Source organism: Tachypleus tridentatus, chromosome 4, assembly GCF_004210375.1.
Source record: "Tachypleus tridentatus isolate NWPU-2018 chromosome 4, ASM421037v1, whole genome shotgun sequence".
In the NCBI taxonomy this organism is placed as follows: Eukaryota; Metazoa; Arthropoda; class Merostomata; order Xiphosura; family Limulidae; genus Tachypleus; species Tachypleus tridentatus.
The window spans coordinates 11,985,792-12,008,183 of record NC_134828.1 but is presented as its reverse complement, the minus strand read 5'-3'; the positions used below and the strand labels follow the sequence as shown (position 1 = coordinate 12,008,183).

Below are 22,392 nucleotides of genomic sequence, written 5' to 3'. Positions count from 1 at the left end.
TCTCTTCTGATTTGCTGCTCTCTTCTGAGGATGGCTGCTTTCTCTCTGGTGGAGTGGGTACAGGGAGCTCAGGACACTGTGGCATTAGGGCGATGGATGATGGAAGGTCCGAATACATGATAGCAGATGCATTCTTGCCAGTCCGACGTTTCGAAGGGTCCACCATGCAGAAGTAGCAATTGCTTTAGTGGTCAGTGTGTTCATGCCAAATTCTTAGAATAGCGAACTTCATAACTCTCTTTTCCCCTGTGTACCACCCTGCAAAAGAACAAAATAGAATTGCTATGAAGAATAAATTTATTTTATCCACAACTAATGTGTAAGAGGTCATGCAAAATATTTTATATGTGATATTTTTCTGTACTATTGGAAATTACAAAAAGTAATTAAAATATATTTAAATTTTAAAATTTGTACAATATAAAATCTTACTATTCAAGCAAGCAAAAACTGTACGTATTACCTTCTAGAGTTTTTTTGCAGTGTTCGCGGGCAAAATAAGGTGCCCAGGGTTTATCTTGATCCCCGACGGGCATGCCGAAATATGCCTTGTGGGCTTTACACATTTTAGCAGATGCTGTCACAGAGTACTTTTTTGCTCTTGTCTTGATAAATTGGCCACATACCTAGCAGAATGCGTCTGGAGAATGCTTGAAGCTTCTTGATGCCATATCTGATAAAATCAGATAGGTCTATGTGTTCACTTAGGCAGCTAGAACTAAAATTAAGGGGCCCGGCATGGCCAAGTGTGTTAAGGCGTTCGACTTGTAATCTTAGGGTCGCGGGTTTGAATCCCGGTCGCACCAAACATGCTGGCCCTTTCAGCCGTGGGGGCGTTATAATGTGACGGTCAATCCCACTATTCGTTGGTAAAAGAGTAGCCCAAGAGTTGGCGGTGGGTGATAATGATCTCTCTAGTCTTACTCTGCTAAATTAGGGACGGCCAGCGCAGATAGCCCTCGAGTAGCTTTGCGCGAAATTAAAAAAACAAACTGAAGTGGTGAGCCCTTGTATATATGTTACTATGGAAAGTTCTAGAAAATTCTCGCAAGTTCTACAACATTCTAGAAAATTCTTGTAAGTTCTACAACATTTTAGAAAGTTCTTGAAAATTCTTGTAAGTTCGAGAAAATTATCTATTTAGCTACTCAGCACTGAATCTACCTGGTATGTTCTGGAAAATGGATGACTTTGAAAATGTCATTACCCAGGTCACAAAAGCAAAGTTTGAAGAGAAAAATAGGTCTTTTCCATTTACTTTAAGCATAAACAATTAGGAAATAACACTTTCTGTCCAGGAACAAGAAAAAGTATAAATTTTGTTACATAGTGTTACTTTTGACAAAGAAATTATATTTTATTGCCGTTTTGGGGAAAAAAAAGTCGTCTTCAAAACTACTTCCCCGGAGACGTAGTTTTAAGGTAGGAAAATTATAACACTAAATAATGGTGTTCGAATGTGGCGGTGGATTACCTATAGTGTGTTTTATATCACATGTTAATTGTATTGTAAAAAAGTATTAATTTTACATGTTTTTTTTTAATCGTGCTTACTCGTCTGGATAAGTAAATGTTTGTATTTACTACTTTTTGTGGGTTACGTTTATGTTTATACAACAGTTTTTTCAGCATGGAAAAAGATGACATTTCCTCGACATCTCAGCCAGAGGAAGAGAAATCAGACAAAGGTAAAGATTTATTTCACTGTACATCTATATAGATATATTTCGAGTTTATTTTATATTTTCATATATTTCACTGATAAAAAAATAAACAGAGAAAAACCCGATTGTTCTAGGTTATTTAATTTGCGATACGAAGTATTTGTTGCTTCGTATTTTTTCTTTTGTTGTCAATTTAGGCCTTATATCATTTTTAGTTCTGTTTAACAAAAAAACTGTTGAATTTATTAAAGAGGGAGTAACGATCGCTTGAAATATTGTAGAATATGGCGGTTCCAAACTGTTCAAACCATAAATAACAGGTTATTTTCATTGCAGAGTTAGACGGTGTATTATCATTTGGATATGTCCCAAGTGGAAATAAACTATTAAAAACAATTGTTTAATCTATAAATATAATAGTTCTGTGTGCTGTATGTCTGTGTAGTTACTTTGCAGGGTGTGGATGAATCTTCACGAAAATTGGTATTAAGCTCATATGCATTTTAGATTTTGCGGTTTTTATAATACTACCTCGACTCCTGTCGATGGACGTTCACCAGATATGATATGATGGTTTATTGGGTCAATGCATATAAACATGCACTTTCACATTTTGTTTTTTGCATTTTTCGTGGGCGTTTTTTCTCTCTTTCTGTTTTTTTTTTTACAATTACCTATGAAGGAAGCAACTTTTAAAGTAATAAAATAATGTTTTATTAATCATGAATTTACATATTTTTTATGCAACGGACGGGCACTCTAGCTACTACATAAGGAAAGGATAGAAGGGATGTTTGGTGAGGGGGATTTGAATCCTTGTCCTACGGATTGCGAGTCATGTGCCCTAACCACAAGGCCGTAGATACATGATAGAAACAACAATTTTGAGTGCATGTGTGCCTTGTCACTGCAGAAGAGACACATTAATTGTTATTTTTGTCACAATTACATAGGCTCTCTGTTGCTGTAGGGGGTATTTTTATCCGGTAAAACCTGTCTAAGGCGGAATCGCACGGGACCGAGTAAAATTTCCAGCTTAGACAGTAAACATGTATTTCCTTAATTTTACACAATTTTTGAGCGGAACGTTGTACTCACTTGACTCAAGAGAAGTAAGACGTTTGTGAATAAAGTTATTATACTGTTTTCTAGTGGCTGTAGAATTGATGTTGTACATGGAGGTAGAAAGACTAAACGAACATTTGAAAGTTGCATTATCTAGGAAAAGTAGAATATTCCTATTTTCTTGTTCCATTCTTTTGTTTAATTTGTTATTCCTCAAATATAGCACTTGACATCACGCTTTATTATTCGTTTTCCATTCCACAGGAAGTTGATTCTTCCTTAAATTTTTTAAACAGCGCGGATTTTTACTTATTACCCATGGTTTCTCTAGTTTTCCATCAGTAAATTCAACCAAAAGTACAATCAATCATTTTTTTGAATAGCGACCTCTGGAATAATAACGGCAGAAAAAAGAACAGAATATATTTAACCAATACTTACTGTAACAAAATGTTCGAGAATTTATTCATGTTTAAACAAATTATTAATTAAATAAGAAATTAATATTTAATCAAAAACATTTTCCCACCTTACTCAGGCTTTAATCCTACTTGTTGGTAGGTGAAAGATAGTTTGTCGTCAGCGTTACGCAGGTTCCGCCGTATAGAAGGTCTTTTATAAGAGAAATCTTAAGATAATGCTCACAATATTGATATTCTAGCTTGTACGGGTTCCCGCCCTATGTAGTCTCCAGCTTAGACAGGTTTTACTCTGTAATGTATTTCTATATAATGCAACAGTTTATATATATAGACTATTTATTTATTTGTTTTTGAATTTCGCGCAAGGCTACACGAGAGCTATCTGCGCTAGCTGCCCCTAATTTTGCAGTGTAAGTTTAGAGGGAAGGCAGCTAGTCATCACCATCTACCGCCAACTCTTGGGCTACTCTTTTACCAACGAATAGTGGAATTGACCGTCACATTATAACGTCCCCACGGCTGAAAGGGCAAGCATATTTGTTGCGACCAGGATTCGAACCCGCGACCCTCGGATTACGAGTCGAACGCCTTAACCCACCTGGCCATGCCGGGCCATATATCGATTAGATCGCTACTATATAGATAGTATTCTAGCTAACCTGATAAGACCTGGTAGTGGACAAAAGGCCGCGTCTACACTAGACATAGCAGCTATAGTGTGGTTGACATAACGTAACGTATTCTCCTTTGCTTTTACGTATGGCTTACAGGAGAAAATAAAATATGAAACAAGACATTTTTGAAAAATATTTAGTTGTGAAGTCTAGATACAAAACAAACAACTGATCTTGTCCTAACATTGTGTTGTACGCAAATATCTTGAACTATAAAATTCAAATGTTTTACATCAAAATAGGAGATGAACCCTAAACTACAGTATTTAACCGTTGTTTGTACTGCCTTCCATGTCTTTCGGCTCGGCATGGCCAGATGGTTAAGGCACTCAACCTGTAATCCGAGGGTTTCGGGTTCGAATCCCCGTCACACCAAACACACTCGCCCTTTCAGCCGTGAGGGCGTTATAATGTACGGCCAATCTCACTATTCTTTGGTAAAAGAGCAGCCCAAGAATCGGCGGTGGGTGGTGATGACTAGTTGCCTTCCCTCTAGTCTTACACTGCTAATTTGGAACGGCTACCACAGATAGCCCTCTTGTAACTTTGCGCGAAATTCATAAAAAAAACAACAACTTCGGCGTTATGACCTCTCGAGACACCCCCCCCCCCCCCGCAGTGGCCGGGCAGTAGTTTGATGGACTTACTATGTTAAAATATGGAGCTCGATTCTCTGAGTTGTACAGAATGCAGATGGCAGGAATTTATTCACGAGACCTGATTGTTAGGGCACTCGACTCGCAATCTGCGGTTCATGGTTTCGTATGTCCGCCACCTAACATACTCGCCCTTTCAGCTGCGAGGGCATTATAAATACGATCAATTCTACTATTCATTGGTGAAAAGTAACCTAAGAGTTAGCTCTGGGTGGTGTTGACTAGCTGTTTTCCTTCTAGTCTATCATTGCTAAATTAATGGTGCAGCTTTGTCGCGATATTCAAACCATACGAAACTCTTTCTAAGAGTTATAGATACTGTATGCCATCTAAACAAAACATAGAAAGTGTATTATTTGCATCTAATGTTACTTTGCTTGCCTACATGGACATGGCCTTGAAAGGGGTAAGAGCAAGTTCTGGACAACTTTCTCCCTCCTGCGCATGTTTATATTCACAGACTAATGTTCTTTTATTTACCACCAGAGGATCATGAACAACCAAATCCCGACAACAGAGAGACAGCGAGTTATGGATAAACGATGTATGGCGCAGTCTATGTAGGACTTTTTATATCTCACTCGAACGAATATAACTTCAAATGTACTTTTAATTTTCCATTACGGCTGTTCAGGAATAACACACGACACATGAAGATTGATCTTAATGGCCAGAGTAAACATCCGTCTTCTTACAGGCTACTTTTCTCGTTCTTTGTATTTTACACGTAAAAGGTATATACATATATATGTACGTGTGTATTTATATACATGTCCCCCTTCAAATATTTCTAAGTTAAAATACTGTTTTATATTTGTTGATATTCAAGGGCCCAGTTCTACTTTTATCCGAGTAGAGCGACCTCTGGTGAATATTACACGCGACCTTGGAAGAAACGTAAAAATGAAGTGTGGTTTTCATGGTCACCCTACCCCTCAAATCAAATGGTACAAGAATGAAGCTCCATTAGAAGAAGGTCAAGAAAGAGTGGACATACGATCTTCGGACCACGGAGAAGGTCACGTGAGCTCCCGTCTACGAATCTTGCATCTGGACTCTCTGGATTCTGCGTTTTATAAATGTGAAGCACGAAGCGGAAAAAACGTTGCTGAAACGACTGGTATACTAAAGGTTAACGCGGGTTTGTATCATTTTTTTTAACTCACACTCAAGTACAACAACTAAATTGTAAACACTAAAAATACGCTATTATATCAGGTCATCCCTTAAGTAATGTCGGATTTTAGGTTCAGAAAAAGAGAAAGGATTTCAAACGCTTTTAATGTTATTTAATCAATAATGTTTGTTCCATTATTATTAATTACTTCCTGCCAACGATTCACAAGCTTCTGAATGTCACTTCTATAAAATTAATGGGGTTTGGAGGAAAATAGTGGAGAGAGGGTAGCTTTGGTATCCTCAATAGATGATAATCAGATGTGACAAGGTCTGGAGAATAAGGAGGATATGGAAGTTTTTCCAAATCTAGTTCTTCAATCTTTGCAGATGTGATCCTTACTGTATGGGGCCGTACATTATTCTGGTGTAACACAACACCTTTATGATTGATCAAAGCAGGCCTCTTTTCTTTCAGTGCAACATTCAAGTGCTCTAACTGTTGACAATAGAAGTCTGATGTAATTGTTACATTGAGTGGCAGCAACTCAAAGTGGATCACACCAACAATATCCCACCAAACGTCTAACAAGACATTCCTAGGGTGGAGGTCCATTTTGGGCTCTGCTTTAGCCAGTTTACCTGCACTGAGCCATTGTCTGCGGCGCGTAACATTTTTATAATATATCCATTTTTCATCTCCAGTTACTAACCTGTCTGAAGAAGGTGAGTACGTTCACGAGAGCGCAGGGAAGTGCAAATGTCTACTCTTGCTCTAAGGTTGGCTTCTGTTAAATCATGGGGATCCATTTTCCAAGTTTTGACACTTTTCCAAGCTGTTGCAGATGACGGTGAACTGTTGAATGGGTTGAATTAAGCTTCTGTGCTAGTTCTACAACTGTTACAACACAATTTGCATCAAGTGTAGCCAGCAGCAAGTCATCATTAAACCCAACAGCACAACCTGAATGTAGCGAATCACTTAAACTGTAGTCACCTGATCTGAACTTCTGAAACCACCTTCGACAATTTCTTTCATTGAGAGACTCCGCACCATAAAGACCTTAATGTTTTGTTTAGTTTATACTGCACTATTACCTTCATTAAACTCATAAAGTATTATATGACTAATATGCTCCTCAGACACATCCATCTTCATAAGGGTTTATTTGATTAATGATCTGATAAAGTGGAGTTAGGCTAGTTTGTTGTATTTGTCTGAATATTTTTATATACGTCTTACCACATATTTTATTTATTAAACCTTCTACAAAGACAGAAATAACGATGCACTTTCTGTATTAAATTTTCGGACATTACTTATGGGATGACCTGATAGAAATAGTATTGAAGAACCAGCACTCTTTTGGTTTGTTTCTGAGATCGAATTATTTGTTTCTTGTGCAATGTTTAATGTACACCTGACAAACACACAAAAACCTGAGAAAGCACTTACAGTGAGTGTACACCACCTGCTCAGTTTCACCATTTGATTATCCTGGCAGAATCCGTAGTTCGATTCCCAGCGGTGGATAAAGCGCGGATAGTCTTTTGGGCATGTTTGCGCTGAAAACAAAGAAATATTTTAAAAATATTATTATTATTGCTCTGTGACTGTTCAACGTCGTATATTTTGTTGAAGTAAAACAGATCACACGTACTCAGAGTATTACATGTTTTGAGTAAGATTTAAACACCGAAACGTGACATTATGTGAAATAGACATTCTTTCTGAAAGCATCCATGTGATGTGAGTTGCTAAAAGACACAAGGTAAGTAGGACTACATCTTTTCACATACGACAACCGCTTTCCAAGTTTTATGCGTTTTTCAACGTGGTTATAATTTAACGGAAAAGTAATAGAATTCCATATTAAAAATTCTGGAAAACGCAGACTCTACGAACCTTCTTATAAACCAAAAGAAATGTTTTAAAACTTTTTATTCTGCCTTTTACCCCCAAACAAACAAACAAACAAACAAATCTAAGTAAACAGCCATTGCTCTATTTTACGTGATCTATTTCTTCCAGGTGTCATTCGATCACCGGTGTCAGTACCCGATTTTTCTGGTGGGTTTCCACATCGACCACCAGTGTCAGTACCTAATTTTTCTGGTGGGTTACCACATTTCCCAGGCTTAGGAAAGAGGTAATACTTGGATTTATTACTATTTTTTTATTGTTACTTGTAAAATTATTTTTGATTTCTGTAAAGGATTTCCGGATGTTTCTTTTATTGGATTTTTACCTTGATCTAAGGTAGGAAGAAATTCGCTGCTTTTACTTCCACATAAGCATTGTTTCTAGGATGTTTTAAAGCTTGTAATTGAATTTTTTTTGTTTTTTCATGTTCTGAGAGACAATCTTTCAGAGGTGTTTTGAACCACAAATAAACAACATCATGTCCACGTGCTGACAAATTTACAGCAAAAACCAGTGTCCTCAGTTCAATCATAACGTATTTCATTCGTAGCTTGCGGTTTTTGTAAATATGCCTACTATCCCATGCACAAAGATTCAGGCCCTGGCATGGCCAGGTGGTTAAGGCACTCGACTCGTAATCCGACGGTCGCGGGTTCAAATTCCTGTCGCACCAAATATGCTCACCCTTTCACCCGTGGGGGCGTTATAATGTGACGGTCAATTTCACTATTCGTTGGTAAAAGAATAGCTCAAGAGATGGTGGTGAGTGGTGATGACTAACTGCCTTCCCTCTAGTCTTACACCGCTAAATTAGGAACGACTAGCGCATATAGCCCTCGAGTAGCTTTGCGCGAAACTCAAATCAAACCACAAATTCGCGAATAATTGCGGCGGGTCACTCAAAATGTGGCGCCCAAAACGCTTGCATGAGATGATATAAACCCCAGTCGCCTGCCTACTCTTAACATCATATGATGTCAACCACAGCTGTTCCCTGATTTTAATAAATCTTATTTATTGTAAAACTATTTAACGTATAATTTTCATTTTTTATATTAACATAATTTATCTTCAGAGTTTCAAAACTTAATTCGATAAAATTTTATAAAAAAGTAGATATGTTTCCGAGTATCACAATGTAGCTACTTAATAACCAGAGGTACAGGAGACGAAAGTTGGGAGTGGGGGTTCTGGATTAAATTTTGCGCTTGTTCCTCCTTTTCTTGAGGGTAATTTTCATAATTTTGATGCACTTTTACTGAGACAGAGTGAAAACTGGGGGGAAGGGGGGTCCAAATCCCCGTTTCCTACGTAACTGGATACAATACCATCCATGCGCAAGTAGCATGTGTCAAATTCAGGTTGTTTGAAATGATTTCCTTTTGGTAAAAAGAAGTTCCCATGCTACCGGTGTTCATACTCTAAAAATGAGTTAATGGTCAGGATAAGTATTCCATATTTGTACTTACGCTGCAAGAAATAAATACCCTTCAGAAAGCTGTTTGTTTACACCTACATGCTGTATCTGATTGGATAGCAGTATATAGCAGTATACTGCTATCCAATCAGATACAGCATGTTAACAAACAGATTGTAATGTTAGTATGTCTACTTTACAAACAGGAATTTACATACGTATAACTTTGACGTAGACACGAACTTAAATGAGTAGGCTTCATCCATTTTTTTTTTAAACTGCCATGAATATTTGTTTCAAGTTAACTTATTCATCATAGAGATGACGTTATAACATACGCAGTTTTACGTGCTCGTATCTAAGAGACATGCACCAATAACAGAAAAGAAAAATCCCACAAGAAAATCCTGGTTTTGATATTTTAGGAACCAATCAGCGAGGCTCAGCTGTGATTCGTTTTGCTTTAAATTTCTAGCCCTAACTTCTTTTTGTTATTTACTTCTTGGGCCCTGTGTGTGAATATTGACTGAGTAAATGTCCCCCTGACGACTATTACGTTAACTATAGAGTTACTTGGCCTGCAGTACTAACTCCTTTCCTTTTTTGTTGTCGAGAATTTTATACAATTTCTAGCGTAAAAGTTTTGTAAATGTATGAATTTTAGGCTTAGGAGTTTCTTGCCTTTACCATTATGAGACTTGACAGGCATACTTTAGATAAACATAATTGATGATTTTAGTATTTTTTATTCGCGTATATTGAAGCATAGTCAAATATTTAGCAAGAACTTGAGAAGAAATGAAAGTTACCAATTTTTCACTATATGCGTGTTGGAAACCTAAGCCTTAACGTCTTCCAAAGCTACAACATATAACCAACAATTATATTAAATGTTGGTAGCTGTGTTCGAGTTTCAAATAAACTGGTAGGTGCGTTCTAGGTTGTTGTTTTTTTTTTAAATTTGCGCAAAGCAACACGAGGGTTATCTTCGCTAGTCGTCACTAATTTAGCAGTGTAGGACTAGATGGAAGGCGACTAGTCATCACTACCCATCGTCATATCTTGGGCTACTTTTTTACCAATGAATAGTGGGATTGATCGTTACATTATTACACCACCGCACCTGAAAGGGTGAACATGTTTGGTGTGACTGGGATTTGAACCCGCGACCTTCAGATTACGAGTCGAGCGTCTTAAGTTAACCTGGTCATGCCGGCCACGTTCTAGTTTCAAATAATCTGGTAGGTCCGATCTAGTTTCAAATAATCTAGTAGGCCCTTTTTAGTTTCAAATAATCTGGTAGGTCCGTTCTAGTTTCAAATAAACTATTAGGTCCTTTTTAGTTTCAAATAATCTGTTAGGTCCGATCTAGTTTCAAATAAACTATTAGGTCCTTTTTAGTTTCAAATAATCTGGTAGGTCCGATCTAGTTTCCAATAAACTATTAGGTCCTTTTTAGTTTCAAATAATCTGGTAGGTCTGATCTGGTTTTAAATACACTGGTAGGTTTGTTCTGGTTTTAAATAAACTGGTAGGTCCGTTCTAGTTTTAAATAAACTGGTAGGTTCGTTCTGGTTTTAAATACACTGGTAGGTTCGTTCTAGTTTTAAATACACTGGTAGGTTCGTTCTGGTTTTAAATACACTGGTAGGTTTGTTCTAGTTTTAAATACACTGGTAGGTTCGTTCTGGTTTTAAATACACTGGTAGGTTCGTTCTAGTTTTAAATACACTGGTAGGTCCGTTCTGGTTTTAAATACACTGGTAGGTTCGTTCTAGTTTTAAATACACTGGTAGGTTCGTTCTAGTTTTAAATACACTGGTAGGTTCGTTCTGGTTTTAAATACACTGGTAGGTTCGTTCTAGTTTTAAATACACTGGTAGGTTCGTTCTAGTTTTAAATACACTGGTAGGTCCGTTCTGGTTTTAAATACACTGGTAGGTCCGTTCTAGTTTTAAATACACTGGTAGGTTCGTTCTAGTTTTAAATACACTGGTAGGTTCGTTCTAGTTTTAAATACACTGGTAGGTTCGTTCTAGTTTTAAATACACTGGTAGGTTCGTTCTGGTTTTAAATACACTGGTAGGTCCGTTCTAGTTTTAAATACACTGGTAGGTCCGTTCTGGTTTTAAATACACTGGTAGGTTCGTTCTAGTTTTAAATACACTGGTAGGTTCGTTCTGGTTTTAAATACACTGGTAGGTCCGTTCTAGTTTTAAATAAACTGGTAGGTTCGTTCTGGTTTTAAATACACTGGTAGGTTCGTTCTGGTTTTAAATACACTGGTAGGTTCGTTCTGGTTTTAAATACACTGGTAGGTTCGTTCTGGTTTTAAATACACTGGTAGGTCCGTTCTAGTTTTAAATACACTGGTAGGTTCGTTCTGGTTTTAAATAAACTGGTAGGTCCGTCCTGGTTTTAAATACACTGGTAGGTCCGTTTTGGTTTTAAATACACTGGTAGGTCCGATCTGGTTTTAAATACACTGGTAGGTCCGTTCTGGTTTTAAATAATCTGGTAGGTTCGTTCTAGTTTTAAATACACTGGTAGGTCCGTTCTGGTTTTAAATACACTGGTAGGTCCGTTTTGGTTTTAAATACACTGGTAGGTCCGATCTGGTTTTAAATACACTGGTAGGTCCGTTCTAGTTTTAAATAATCTGGTAGGTCCGTTCTAGTTTTAAATAATCTGGTAGGTTCGTTCTAGTTTTAAATACACTGGTAGGTCCGTTCTGGTTTTAAATACACTGGTAGGTCCGTTCTGGTTTTAAATACACTGGTAGGTCCGTTCTGGTTTTAAATACACTGGTAGGTCCGTTTTGGTTTTAAATACACTGGTAGGTCCGATCTGGTTTTAAATACACTGGTAGGTCCGTTCTGGTTTTAAATACACTGGTAGGTTCGTTTTGGTTTTAAATACACTGGTAGGTCCGTTCTAGTTTTAAATACACTGGTAGGTCCGTTCTGGTTTTAAATACACTGGTAGGTCCGTTCTGGTTTTAAATACACTGGTAGGTCCGTTTTGGTTTTAAATACACTGGTAGGTCCGATCTGGTTTTAAATACACTGGTAGGTCCGTTCTGGTTTTAAATACACTGGTAGGTTCGTTCTAGTTTCAAATCAGTGTTGTAGCCACTTTTTTTTCCACTCGTAAAGGGGACAGAAAATTTTAATGGGGAAATAAATTACAAAAGCTGGAACTGATATATAAATATATATTTAATAAAATGGTCATTGAAGCAAATCAACTAAAATATAGCGATCTTGCAGGAGAGTAAATGATTTCGTGTATCAGTAGTTATGAAAAACATTCATTATATAACTATACATATTAAAACTATATATATTTATATAACTATACATAAACTATATATATTACAACTTCTATAAAAAAACTGTATAGATTACAACTTATGTGAGATTACTATATAAACCAGAACTTGTGTGAGACAACTGTACAGATCAGAACTTGTTTGAGATAACTGTGTACATTCATCGTCACACCAAACATGCTCGCCCTTTCAGCCGTGGGGAGGCGTTACAACGTGACGGTCAGTCCTACTATTCGTTAATAAAATAATAGCCCAAGAGTTGGCGGTGGGTGGTGATGATTAGCTGCCTTCCCTCTAGTCTTACATTGCGAAATTAGGGATGGCTAGCGCAGATAGCCCTCGTGAAGCTTTGCGCGAAATTCAAAACAAACCAAACTATGTACATCAAAACCACAGTTAATTAAGGGTTAGTATTTATGAAAGACATCCGTTCTGATGACGTTTAGGATACCGTGCTGATTTCGTCATCATAATGTCATTCGTCTTGTAACTGCAATTCTCTTGTGTTTCAGTTCTTCTGCACCTCCTATGTTCTTATATTTGGTATTTATATTCAGTAGGTGTAGGTCACCTTCATATGAGAAATATTACCTACAGTCGAAACATCCTCGCCAACTCGTGAATGATAGTATTAGAATGTTGTGGCTCTTTTTACAACGTCCATGTGTGTAATGTAATGTAAACATGTTTAAAAGCGTGTTCTGGCTGTTAAAAGTGGAATACATTGCCTCTTTAGTCCGTTGCTATCGTATTTAAAGTAATTCGTGCGACCCTTAAACACCCTCAGGGGCCTCAAGACCTCCTTTACTAGTCATGAAAACGAGATGTATGTATGAAACACATTTAGGATTCAAGTGGTTCTCAGATTGATTCCTAGGGGGCCAAGGGTCGACTACCAATGCCCTATGAGTTGCTTATTAAATGTATTATAACCTATTGGTGAAAAGTGTCAGCTTTTGTCTACAACTTTATTTTTGCTGTGGGGGTTGATACTGTTTATGAGCCTAACTTCGACCTAAAGTAACGTTTCTACGATAGTAGAAATAAAAACTTAAAATATTGTTTTCTTTTCTTATTGTTAGTATTCTATGATGCACGTGTTGTCAGTAATCGTATAGTTCTGGTGTTTGTGAAATTGGAAGGTAATTGTTTGTGTTTCACAACTAATATAGGTTTATTTTTATATTATACTGCCGGTCAATGTCTTTGTTTTCTGTTTTCTTTTAAACTACATTGAACTGATTCGTGGGAAAATTCTCTTTTTCAACTTTTCGCAACTAAAGCGCCACCTGGAAGCTAGAACCACAATCAGCTATTTATTAACTATAGGACTACAGCTTACCTAAACTATTTAAGTATCAAATTTCTTGATAATTACAATGCTCCTGATGACGTACGAGCCTCCACCCACCACCCCCAAAAAAACAACAAAAAACGCATTGCAATTAATCCCACTGTTTATTACATAAAAATTATTTGTTTGGTCTATTTACTTACACTTGTGATGTAGAAGGCACGAAGACTGCACGGTATTTAAACCACACCGGTAGTGGACGTTTAAAAAATAAGTCAGTAATTTAAGGTTAATAACCTTTCGCTCAGGATATCTTAAAATATAAAGTGGCATCAGTATGACACGCTCTGTGGGTTTGAAATTGTACTTAGTGAGTTTCAAATAATTACTTAGGAACATTAACAATAATTACACAGGCCTGCGATGGTTTTAGTATCTTAAGATGTTTACGTATTCTACAGTACTTATGTTTAAAATGTTGACAACCACTAGCTATAGATTTCTCTAGACCAATCTCGACGTGAGAGTCTTGTCGATCGTTCTAGAACCCAAAAATGACAGTAAAAAATTTTCATTGTGATAAACAAAATAATAATTTGATTTAAGTAAGAGTTTTTTTTTCTTCCCAATTTGTAAACAACAACAAAAAAGAAACCTTACCTGATAGAGAAATATATTATTTTCGAAATCTGCGTAGCTAAATTATGGAAAATCCGTTACGAAAACCAAAACAACTTTTATGAAGTTTAAATTCTCAGTCCTGTATTATTTGAAACTACTAACAACAATTAAAGGGCAGCATATCCTATGAAAGAACAGATATACCCTTTCAACAACTCAAGAAACCGAAACTAAACAAAATCATGTTTAATTTTAACCCTAAAGATAATTGTAACATCACACATTAGACATAAGTTTGTATTTCTGGTGGAGCTATATGCTGCCTTGATTTACATTGAAGTAATGAGTATAATAAGGAAGGTAAACAGTCAATAATACTTTAAACCACTATATATTGACTGTTACAAAATTCAGAACCCTATCACAGGGTTTCGTCTTTGGTATAAATTGAATAATCCTTTTAGATGATATCGAAAAAAAAAAACAAAGTAATATTTTATTTTAAAGATCTAAGAGTTTTAAGGTAAGGTCACAGGGGATCGAACCTTGATCTGTGATTTTTAACTTAATCCCGCTGTCACCTGTATATTTGTGATACTGAGTTGACGGAGGAAACCTAATCTCTGCATCCTTTGTTCATTTTAAACTATCACGGTGACAAACGGAAGAACATGCAAACAAATATGCGAACAAAGGTATATCCCCCAACTTTCCACCAGAGAACAAAATAAAACCAACGTTTCAGCCGAGTTACTGAACATTCCCGTCACTGTAGATGGGAACGTCGCTCAAATCTGTATGTGGTTCACACGGGCCTGAACACAAAGCGCTGGAGTACAAAAACGTGGAAGAGAACGCAATACCTAAAGGCAATCCCGATGGACGGAAAACGTCAAAGGCAAAGAGTGGTTCAAAGCAATCTCCGCAAGAGGGAGTGAGATAAATGCTTACAGGACTAAAGAAAACGCTGCCCAGTAATTACTGTGTGTGGAAAGCCATTAGGTTTCACTCGTGATCCAATAACTGTCTAACGAACTCCCGCTGTTTAAAATACAATCCAGACGATCAGGTAAGCACCACGGCTTGTCACACACTTTCTGAGTCCTTTTTATTTACATGGGGAAAGAGGGTAAGTAGACAAAAAAAACTGGAGGAAACAGCTAGATGGACAGATAGTAATGGACAGATACAGAAACACAACAAGAGATGGACAGAGACAGATATTCAGTTGGATGGATAGTAGAGTTGAAAATGACAACTAGGTAGTTTTTGCCGAAAAAACAGAAATGGAGAGACATCGACGAATAAATGGATAAGCAAATATAAAACGTAATACAGATTGACAGAAAGTTATAGTACAGAGAAAAAAATAAAAGAGACTTAGAAAAGTACGAAAATAACATATTTTGGAAGAGGGACAGTAAATATTTTAGGTTTCTCGCGAAAACAAAACGACAAACAAACAAGAAATTAACAAAGATTAATGGTATAAAAATAAAACAAATGTTAACATTGTCATGCTGTCTGTGTTCTCGTTGAAATACGTGACGCGACGATAAAAAAACACACACCCTGAAAGCTATTTGTTTGTGTCTCTGTGTATGCGAAACAAGAGAAATGATCAGTGCGTTTTAGTTTTGAATAAATTTTAAAATATAGTTTGTTTTGAATTTCGCGCAAAGCTACACGACGGCTATCTGTGCTAACCGTCCCTCATTTAGGAGTGTAAGACTAGAGGGAAGGAAGCTAGTCATCACCACCCACCGCCAACTCTTGAGCTACTCTTTACCAACGAATAGTGGGATTGAACGTCACATTATTAACGCCGCTACGGCTGAAAGAGCAGGCATGTTTGGTGTGACGGGGATTCGAACTCGCGCCCAACGGATCAGAAGTCGAGTGCCTTAACTACCTGGCCATGCCGGGATTTAAAATAGAGAGTGACAGTGGAAGTTATAATGATAAAGATACAAGAAATACAGTGTTAAAAAAGTGTATTTTTTAAATAAAAATTAAAGGAACGTGTGTGTTTTCTTATAGAAAAGCCACGTCGGGCTATCTGCTCAGTTAAAGGAAGGGTATAGTTATGTTTGCCAAAACAAGTATAACAGCGTAAGGGTAAAGCATTTTTAATTAGTTTTTCATTATGATATATACCTTTATAGGAATATGTTATTTATGTTTTTCTATACAATAATAAAGACTTGTTATTACTTAAATATTAAAAAATGTATTTTTATTTTACAAAAAAAGGATACATTCGAACCAATATTGACCGTGATTATGTTTTATAATTATTTGCAAAGACGCCTGATCCGGCATGGCCAGGTGGGTTAAGGCGTTGGACTCGCAATCCGAGGGTCGCTGGTTCGAATGCCCGTCGCACCAAAACATGCTCGCCCTTTCAGCCGTGGGGGCGTTATAATGTTACGGTCAATCCCATTATTCTTTGGTAAAAGAGTAACCCAAGAGTTGGCAGTTGGTGGATATGACTAGCTGCCTTCCTTCTAATCTTACACTTGTAAATTAGGGACGACCAGCGCAGATAGCCCTCGTGTAGCTTTGTGCGAAATTCCAAAACAAACAAACAAAGACGCCCTCTAACAATAATATTGCAAAACTAAGAAAATTTCCGAGCGTATTTTACAATTCGAATGTCCACCAGTGGCACATCGTGAGAATCCAAGTTTCGATACCTGTAGTGGGCAGACCACAGATGGCCCTTTGTGTAGCTTCATGCGTAACTAAAAACAGTCAAACAAACAAATACAATTCGAATATTAAATTTCCTATGGTAATGAATTTTTTATTCACAGTGCTGAACTTAATATTATCTGTCGTTTATTATACTATGTAAAAACCTTTGACAACTAATGTTTCTTTACAATAATTATTTGACGTTATATTTTAATTTTAGTCGTAATGGTCATAAAAAGACGCAAAGTGCTCAGGAATATTTGTGTTCTAAATATTCTAATACCAGATTTTCATACCCGATCACTTCTGATGTTTCATATTTCAGGGGAAATAAAATACTTTTATGTACGTGAGGTATATCAAACTAGTTTCAGTTTCTTCCACTTTGAATCTGTAGTTTTAAATACTTACAGTGTGATGTCAGCTTAGGCCTACACTGAGTCGTGATAAATAACTGTAACGTCTATTTGTAAGCCTATCGGAATTTAGTTATGACAATTAAAAAATATGAATAGTATCTGTGGGTGTCTATACAACTGCTACGAAAATACTTTATCAAGTTCGCTTCAGAAATTTATATAAATAAAATAGTGGAATAGAAATAAATGTCTTAAGATCTTGTAATTTATCTACTAGTTATTCCACGAAATATTATTTACCCTATTAGGAACAAAAGATATTATAGTTTACGTGAGTTACCTTTGTGGTAATGTGTAAACACTAACTGAATATTCATCATTCTTTTGTACATTAAAGATAATCGCTTTTGCCGAGATGCCGCGAAATGATCTTGCGATCCCAGCAGGGGGCGTATTTCGTTATTCATAAAACGCCAGCTGCTGGCGACGAGTTGTAAAGAAAGCCTCAAGAAATCTATTGTTAGACCGTTTAGAAAGGACTGGTGCCTTCAACAATAGGCTATTTGTCTAAATAGGCTGTTATTTATGAAGAACGAACTGCTTCTATTGCTTGGAGCTGTCACTAGGGGGAGACTGTAAGCGTTTTCTACACATTCGTAGATAAACAGTCAACATAACGATCCAAGTTCAACCGTTAGGGGAATTCGTTGTTAAAGAAATACTTCGTATCAAGTTCACTACTTTGTTGGTATTAACTCCAGCCATTTTGAGATATAATAAATCGAAATATCTTTCATTTGATTGGTACGGAAATATTCCCATAGCATTTTGAGCTTAAATACCCTATGATAACATAAACTAAAGCTATGTAAAGTTCTCACCAAATAAATAACGCAACAAAAACACCAACAAATAAATAAATAGATATAATAGAAAAAGCAGAATGTATTTTATGTGTAGGCTGTGTCACTTGGGTTTATTTAGTTTTATTTTCCAAGCCACGACCATTCTTACATATGGATTTTCTGCGCAGTCTACATATTATATTTTGCCTGACAATACCTAGAAATGTTGTTTATGTTGTTCATATAATAAATACACTGGTATGTTTACTTTCATTATACTATGTCTTATACTAACTGTACCTACATGTGTATTTTTATTATAGTTTGGCTGATCCTGGCTGTACTTATGTATTTTTTGTATACATAATTTTAAGTGTCTTCTATAGATACTGTGTCTTATCTGTATTTGCTGTGTAGTGTGTAGGTGCTGTGTTTCTTGTCTAGTCTGCAGGTGCTGTATTTCTTGTCTAGGCTGTAGGTGCTGTATTTCTTGTGTAATCTGTAGGTACTGTGTTTCCTGTGTAGTCTGCAGGTGCTATGTTTCCTGTCTAGTCTGTAGGTGCTATGTTTCCTGTGTAGTCTGTAGGTGTTGTGTTTCCTGTGTCGTCTGTAGGTGCTATGTTTCCTGTGTAGTCTGTAGGTAATGTGTTACTTGTCTAGTTAGTCTGTAGGTGCTATGTTTCCTGTGTAGTCTGTAGGTGCTATGTTTCCTGTGTAGTCTGTAGGTGCTGTGTTTTCTATGTTATTTTACATTTGATATATTTGGCACGTTGTAAACGTGGATGAAGTCATTATAAAAATGAACTATCGGTTCAAAGTATAATCACGTTTCAGATTAATTGTATGAGGTCGTAGAAACACGTGCAGTATCTGGGAAGCTCTCGAAAGATGGTCATTTAGAAATCTCTAATAAACTTATAAAGTTTCAGATAATGAACATTCTAACAACAGAAGAGCCTGACCCACAATCAATCAGTCACAATACCAACGAAAAGAAAGGTTGGAGAGTGGTTTATTTGAAATGAATTATATTTACATGTAAGTGTTCCAGACTTCAACGTCTTATTTCATCTCAGATAATCAGTTGTCAGACCACAGCCAGTCGTGTTTCACCTTGATTCTTGATGAAATATATTTATTTTTTCAGAAATTTTCCAATTATATCTATTCATTTTCATTCAAGACCCTGAGGTAACTGAGTAAATAGATATATATTATAAACAGTTGTGAATGTATAATAACGATATATCATAAACAGTCGTGGATATACAATAACCATGTATCATAAACAGTTGTTAGTATACAGTAACGATATATCATAAACAGTCGTGGATATACAATAACCATGTATCATAAACAGTTGTTAGTATACAGTAACGATATATCGCAAACAGTCGTGGATATACAATAACCATATATCATAAACAGTTGTTAGTATACAGTAACGATATACCACAAACAGTTGTGAGTGTACAGTAACGATATATCATAAACAGTTGTTAGTATACAGTAACGATATACCACAAACAGTTGTGAGTATACAGTAACGATATATCATAAACAGTTGTTAGTATACAGTAACGATATATCATAAACAGTTGTTAGTATACAGTAACGATATACCACAAACAGTTGTGAGTATACAGTAACGATATATCATAAACAGTTGTTAGTATACAGTAACGATATACCACAAACAGTTGTGAGTGTACAGTAACTATATATCATAAACAGTCGTGGATATACAATAACCATGTATCATAAACAGTTGTTAGTATACAGTAACGATATATCATAAACAGTCGTGGATATACAATAACCATGTATCATAAGCAGTTGTTAGTATACAGTAACGATATATCATAAACAGTCGTGGATATACAATAGCGATGCATCATAAACAGATCTGAGTATATAGTAACGTAAACAACTGTGGGCATACATGAGATCAAACACTATACATCGTGTGTGGCCGTACTGGTGCATGCATATTAAACATCACACACGTGCGTAGTCGTACTGGTGCATGTATACTGATTAAACATCATATATCGTGTGTAGTCGTATGGTACATCAATCGTGATTAACTCTAAATTTTCAGAAATAGAAAGAGCGCACATATCAGTCGGGAATGTTATTTTTTTTTAAAGAAAGGCCCTGGCATGGCCAGGTGGTTAAGGCGCTTGACTCGTAATTTGAGGGTCACGGGTTCGAATTCATGTCACACCAAACATGCTTGCCACTTCAGCTGTGGGGGCGTTATAATGTGACGGTGAATTCCACTATTCGTTGGTAAAAAAAGTAACCCAAGAGTTGGCGGTGGGTGGTGATGACTAGCTGCCTTCCCTCCAATCTTACACTGCTAAATAAGGGACGGCTAGCGCAGATAGTCTTCGTGTAGCTTTGCACGAAACTGAAAAATAAAACAAACAAAACTTTAAAGAAAAATTTATAGCACGGGCCGTTAACCGATGTGATCAGCTACCAAAGTTAGACAAATTAAGTAGTTTGGATTATGAAGTAACAATATCTGATTAAACAAATTTGTTTACGCCATCCAGTCAGTGGCGTATTTAGGTTAGGTAGGGGATAGAGGAGGTTCAGCCCCAAGGCCCATGGTCTTAAGGGGTGCCCATTGATAATTTTATTTTATGTGTAATTACATTGGATGTAGGGCCCACAAAACCTTAAATCTACCTCTGCATCCACTACTATATACTGTTGATCCATGTTAAACTTATAGCACCAATCTGTGGTTATATTGGCATTATTAATATGCTATATTCTTTCAGTGTTACCATATCTGTTATGTAGCGGTAAATACCTTACTTCAAAGATCATCTCAAATTTTGTTTTTCCATGTATCAGAGCAAACTGTTTTATATGAATTTGTTGTATGTTCTGGAGAACAGGTTATAAATTAGGTTTTACGTTGTGGTTTCGTTACTGTTTTAGCGTTGGAAAAGTTAAACTAGATAATTACGTCACTTAGAAACAAGAGTCACTAGCATCCCCCCCCATGTTTTGTGCTTGAATTTTAAACGAGCGAATACAATTGTGTATAGCTAGGGAAACAACATAATTGTTTGGTACCTACTTGTATATCACTTCTGTGGCTAGACGAACATCGCTGTTGGTACCTACTTGTTTATAATTCTAACGGTCAGACGAACGTAGCTGTTGGTACCTACTTGTTTATAATTCTAACGGTTAGACGAACGTCGCTGTTGGTACCTACTTGTTTATAATTCTAACGGTTAGACGAACGTCGCTGTTGGTACCTACTTGTTTGTAATTCTTATGGTTAGGCGAACGTCGCTGTTGATACCTAATTGTTTATAATTTTTACGGCTAGGCAAACATCGCTGTTGATACCTAATTGTTTATAATTTTAACGGCTAGACGAACATCGCTGTTGGTACCTACTTGTTTATAATTCTAACGGTTAGACGAACGTCACTGTTGGTACCTACTTGTTTATAATTCTAACGGCTAGACGAACGTCACTGTTGGTACCTACTTCTTTATAATTCTAACGGCTAGACGAACGTCACTGTTGGTACCTACTTGTTTATAATTCTAACGGCTAGACGAACGTCACTGTTGGTTCCTACTTCTTTATAATTCTAACGGCTAGACGAACGTCGCTGTTGGTACCTACTTGTTTATAATTTTTATGGCTAGACAAACGTCGCTGTTGGTACATACTTGTTTATAATTCTTATGGTCAGACGAACTTCGCTGTTGGTACCTATTTGTCTGTAATTCTTACGGCTAGACGAACATCGCTGTTGGTATATATTTGTTTGTAAGTTTTTTCGCAAACTTCGTTGGTCTCAGATTAGGGAGTTTTATTGTCCGGATTAAAACATCGCTTTAGGGGTTTCTGAACTATCTTGAAAAGTAAATTCGAACCATCAGCTTCTCATCCGTATTAATACAAAGCTGTGTAACATTTATTGTAGGAAGAGGGGGGGTAATGTTCTTATTCACAGTCACCCAACTACTGCTGGTTCCACACTATAAATGTTTATATATTGACGTACTGAGAACAATTTTGTTACTATCCTCGTTCTCAGAGTTCGTCTCATCAAAGATTATTCATCCCTGGGTAAACAGAGCCGGTCGTCGTTGGAGAGTTGTGTTTATTTACTGGATTTAAAGCTGTGGAAACGAAAAACTATGGAAAAACTCGTTTAATCAAAACAGGCTTAAGCATTTACTTATGGCTTTGTTTTTTAATAATTCGTGTCAGAACGTAATTGAAAGTTTTACAGTGTTTTTGGTTAAGAGTAAATAAGTAAAAT

General features: G+C 36.6%; 1 protein-coding gene across 2 annotated transcripts in view; it reads left to right on the top strand.

The window, feature by feature from the left end:
- The window catches only part of LOC143248573 (inactive tyrosine-protein kinase transmembrane receptor ROR1-like), a 103,526-nt gene that overhangs the window by 49,906 nt on the left and 31,228 nt on the right, over positions 1-22,392 (top strand). Inside the window, exons 3-5 of one of the 2 annotated variants that reach the window (XM_076497037.1) lie at positions 1,630-1,688; positions 5,311-5,622; positions 7,630-7,747. In XM_076497037.1, coding sequence (XP_076353152.1) covers positions 1,630-1,688; positions 5,311-5,622; positions 7,630-7,747 — 489 coding nt within the window. Of the gene's footprint in view, positions 1-1,620; positions 1,689-5,310; positions 5,623-7,629; positions 7,748-22,392 lie in introns of both variants that reach the window. The other variant, XM_076497036.1, reaches the window with a different exon arrangement.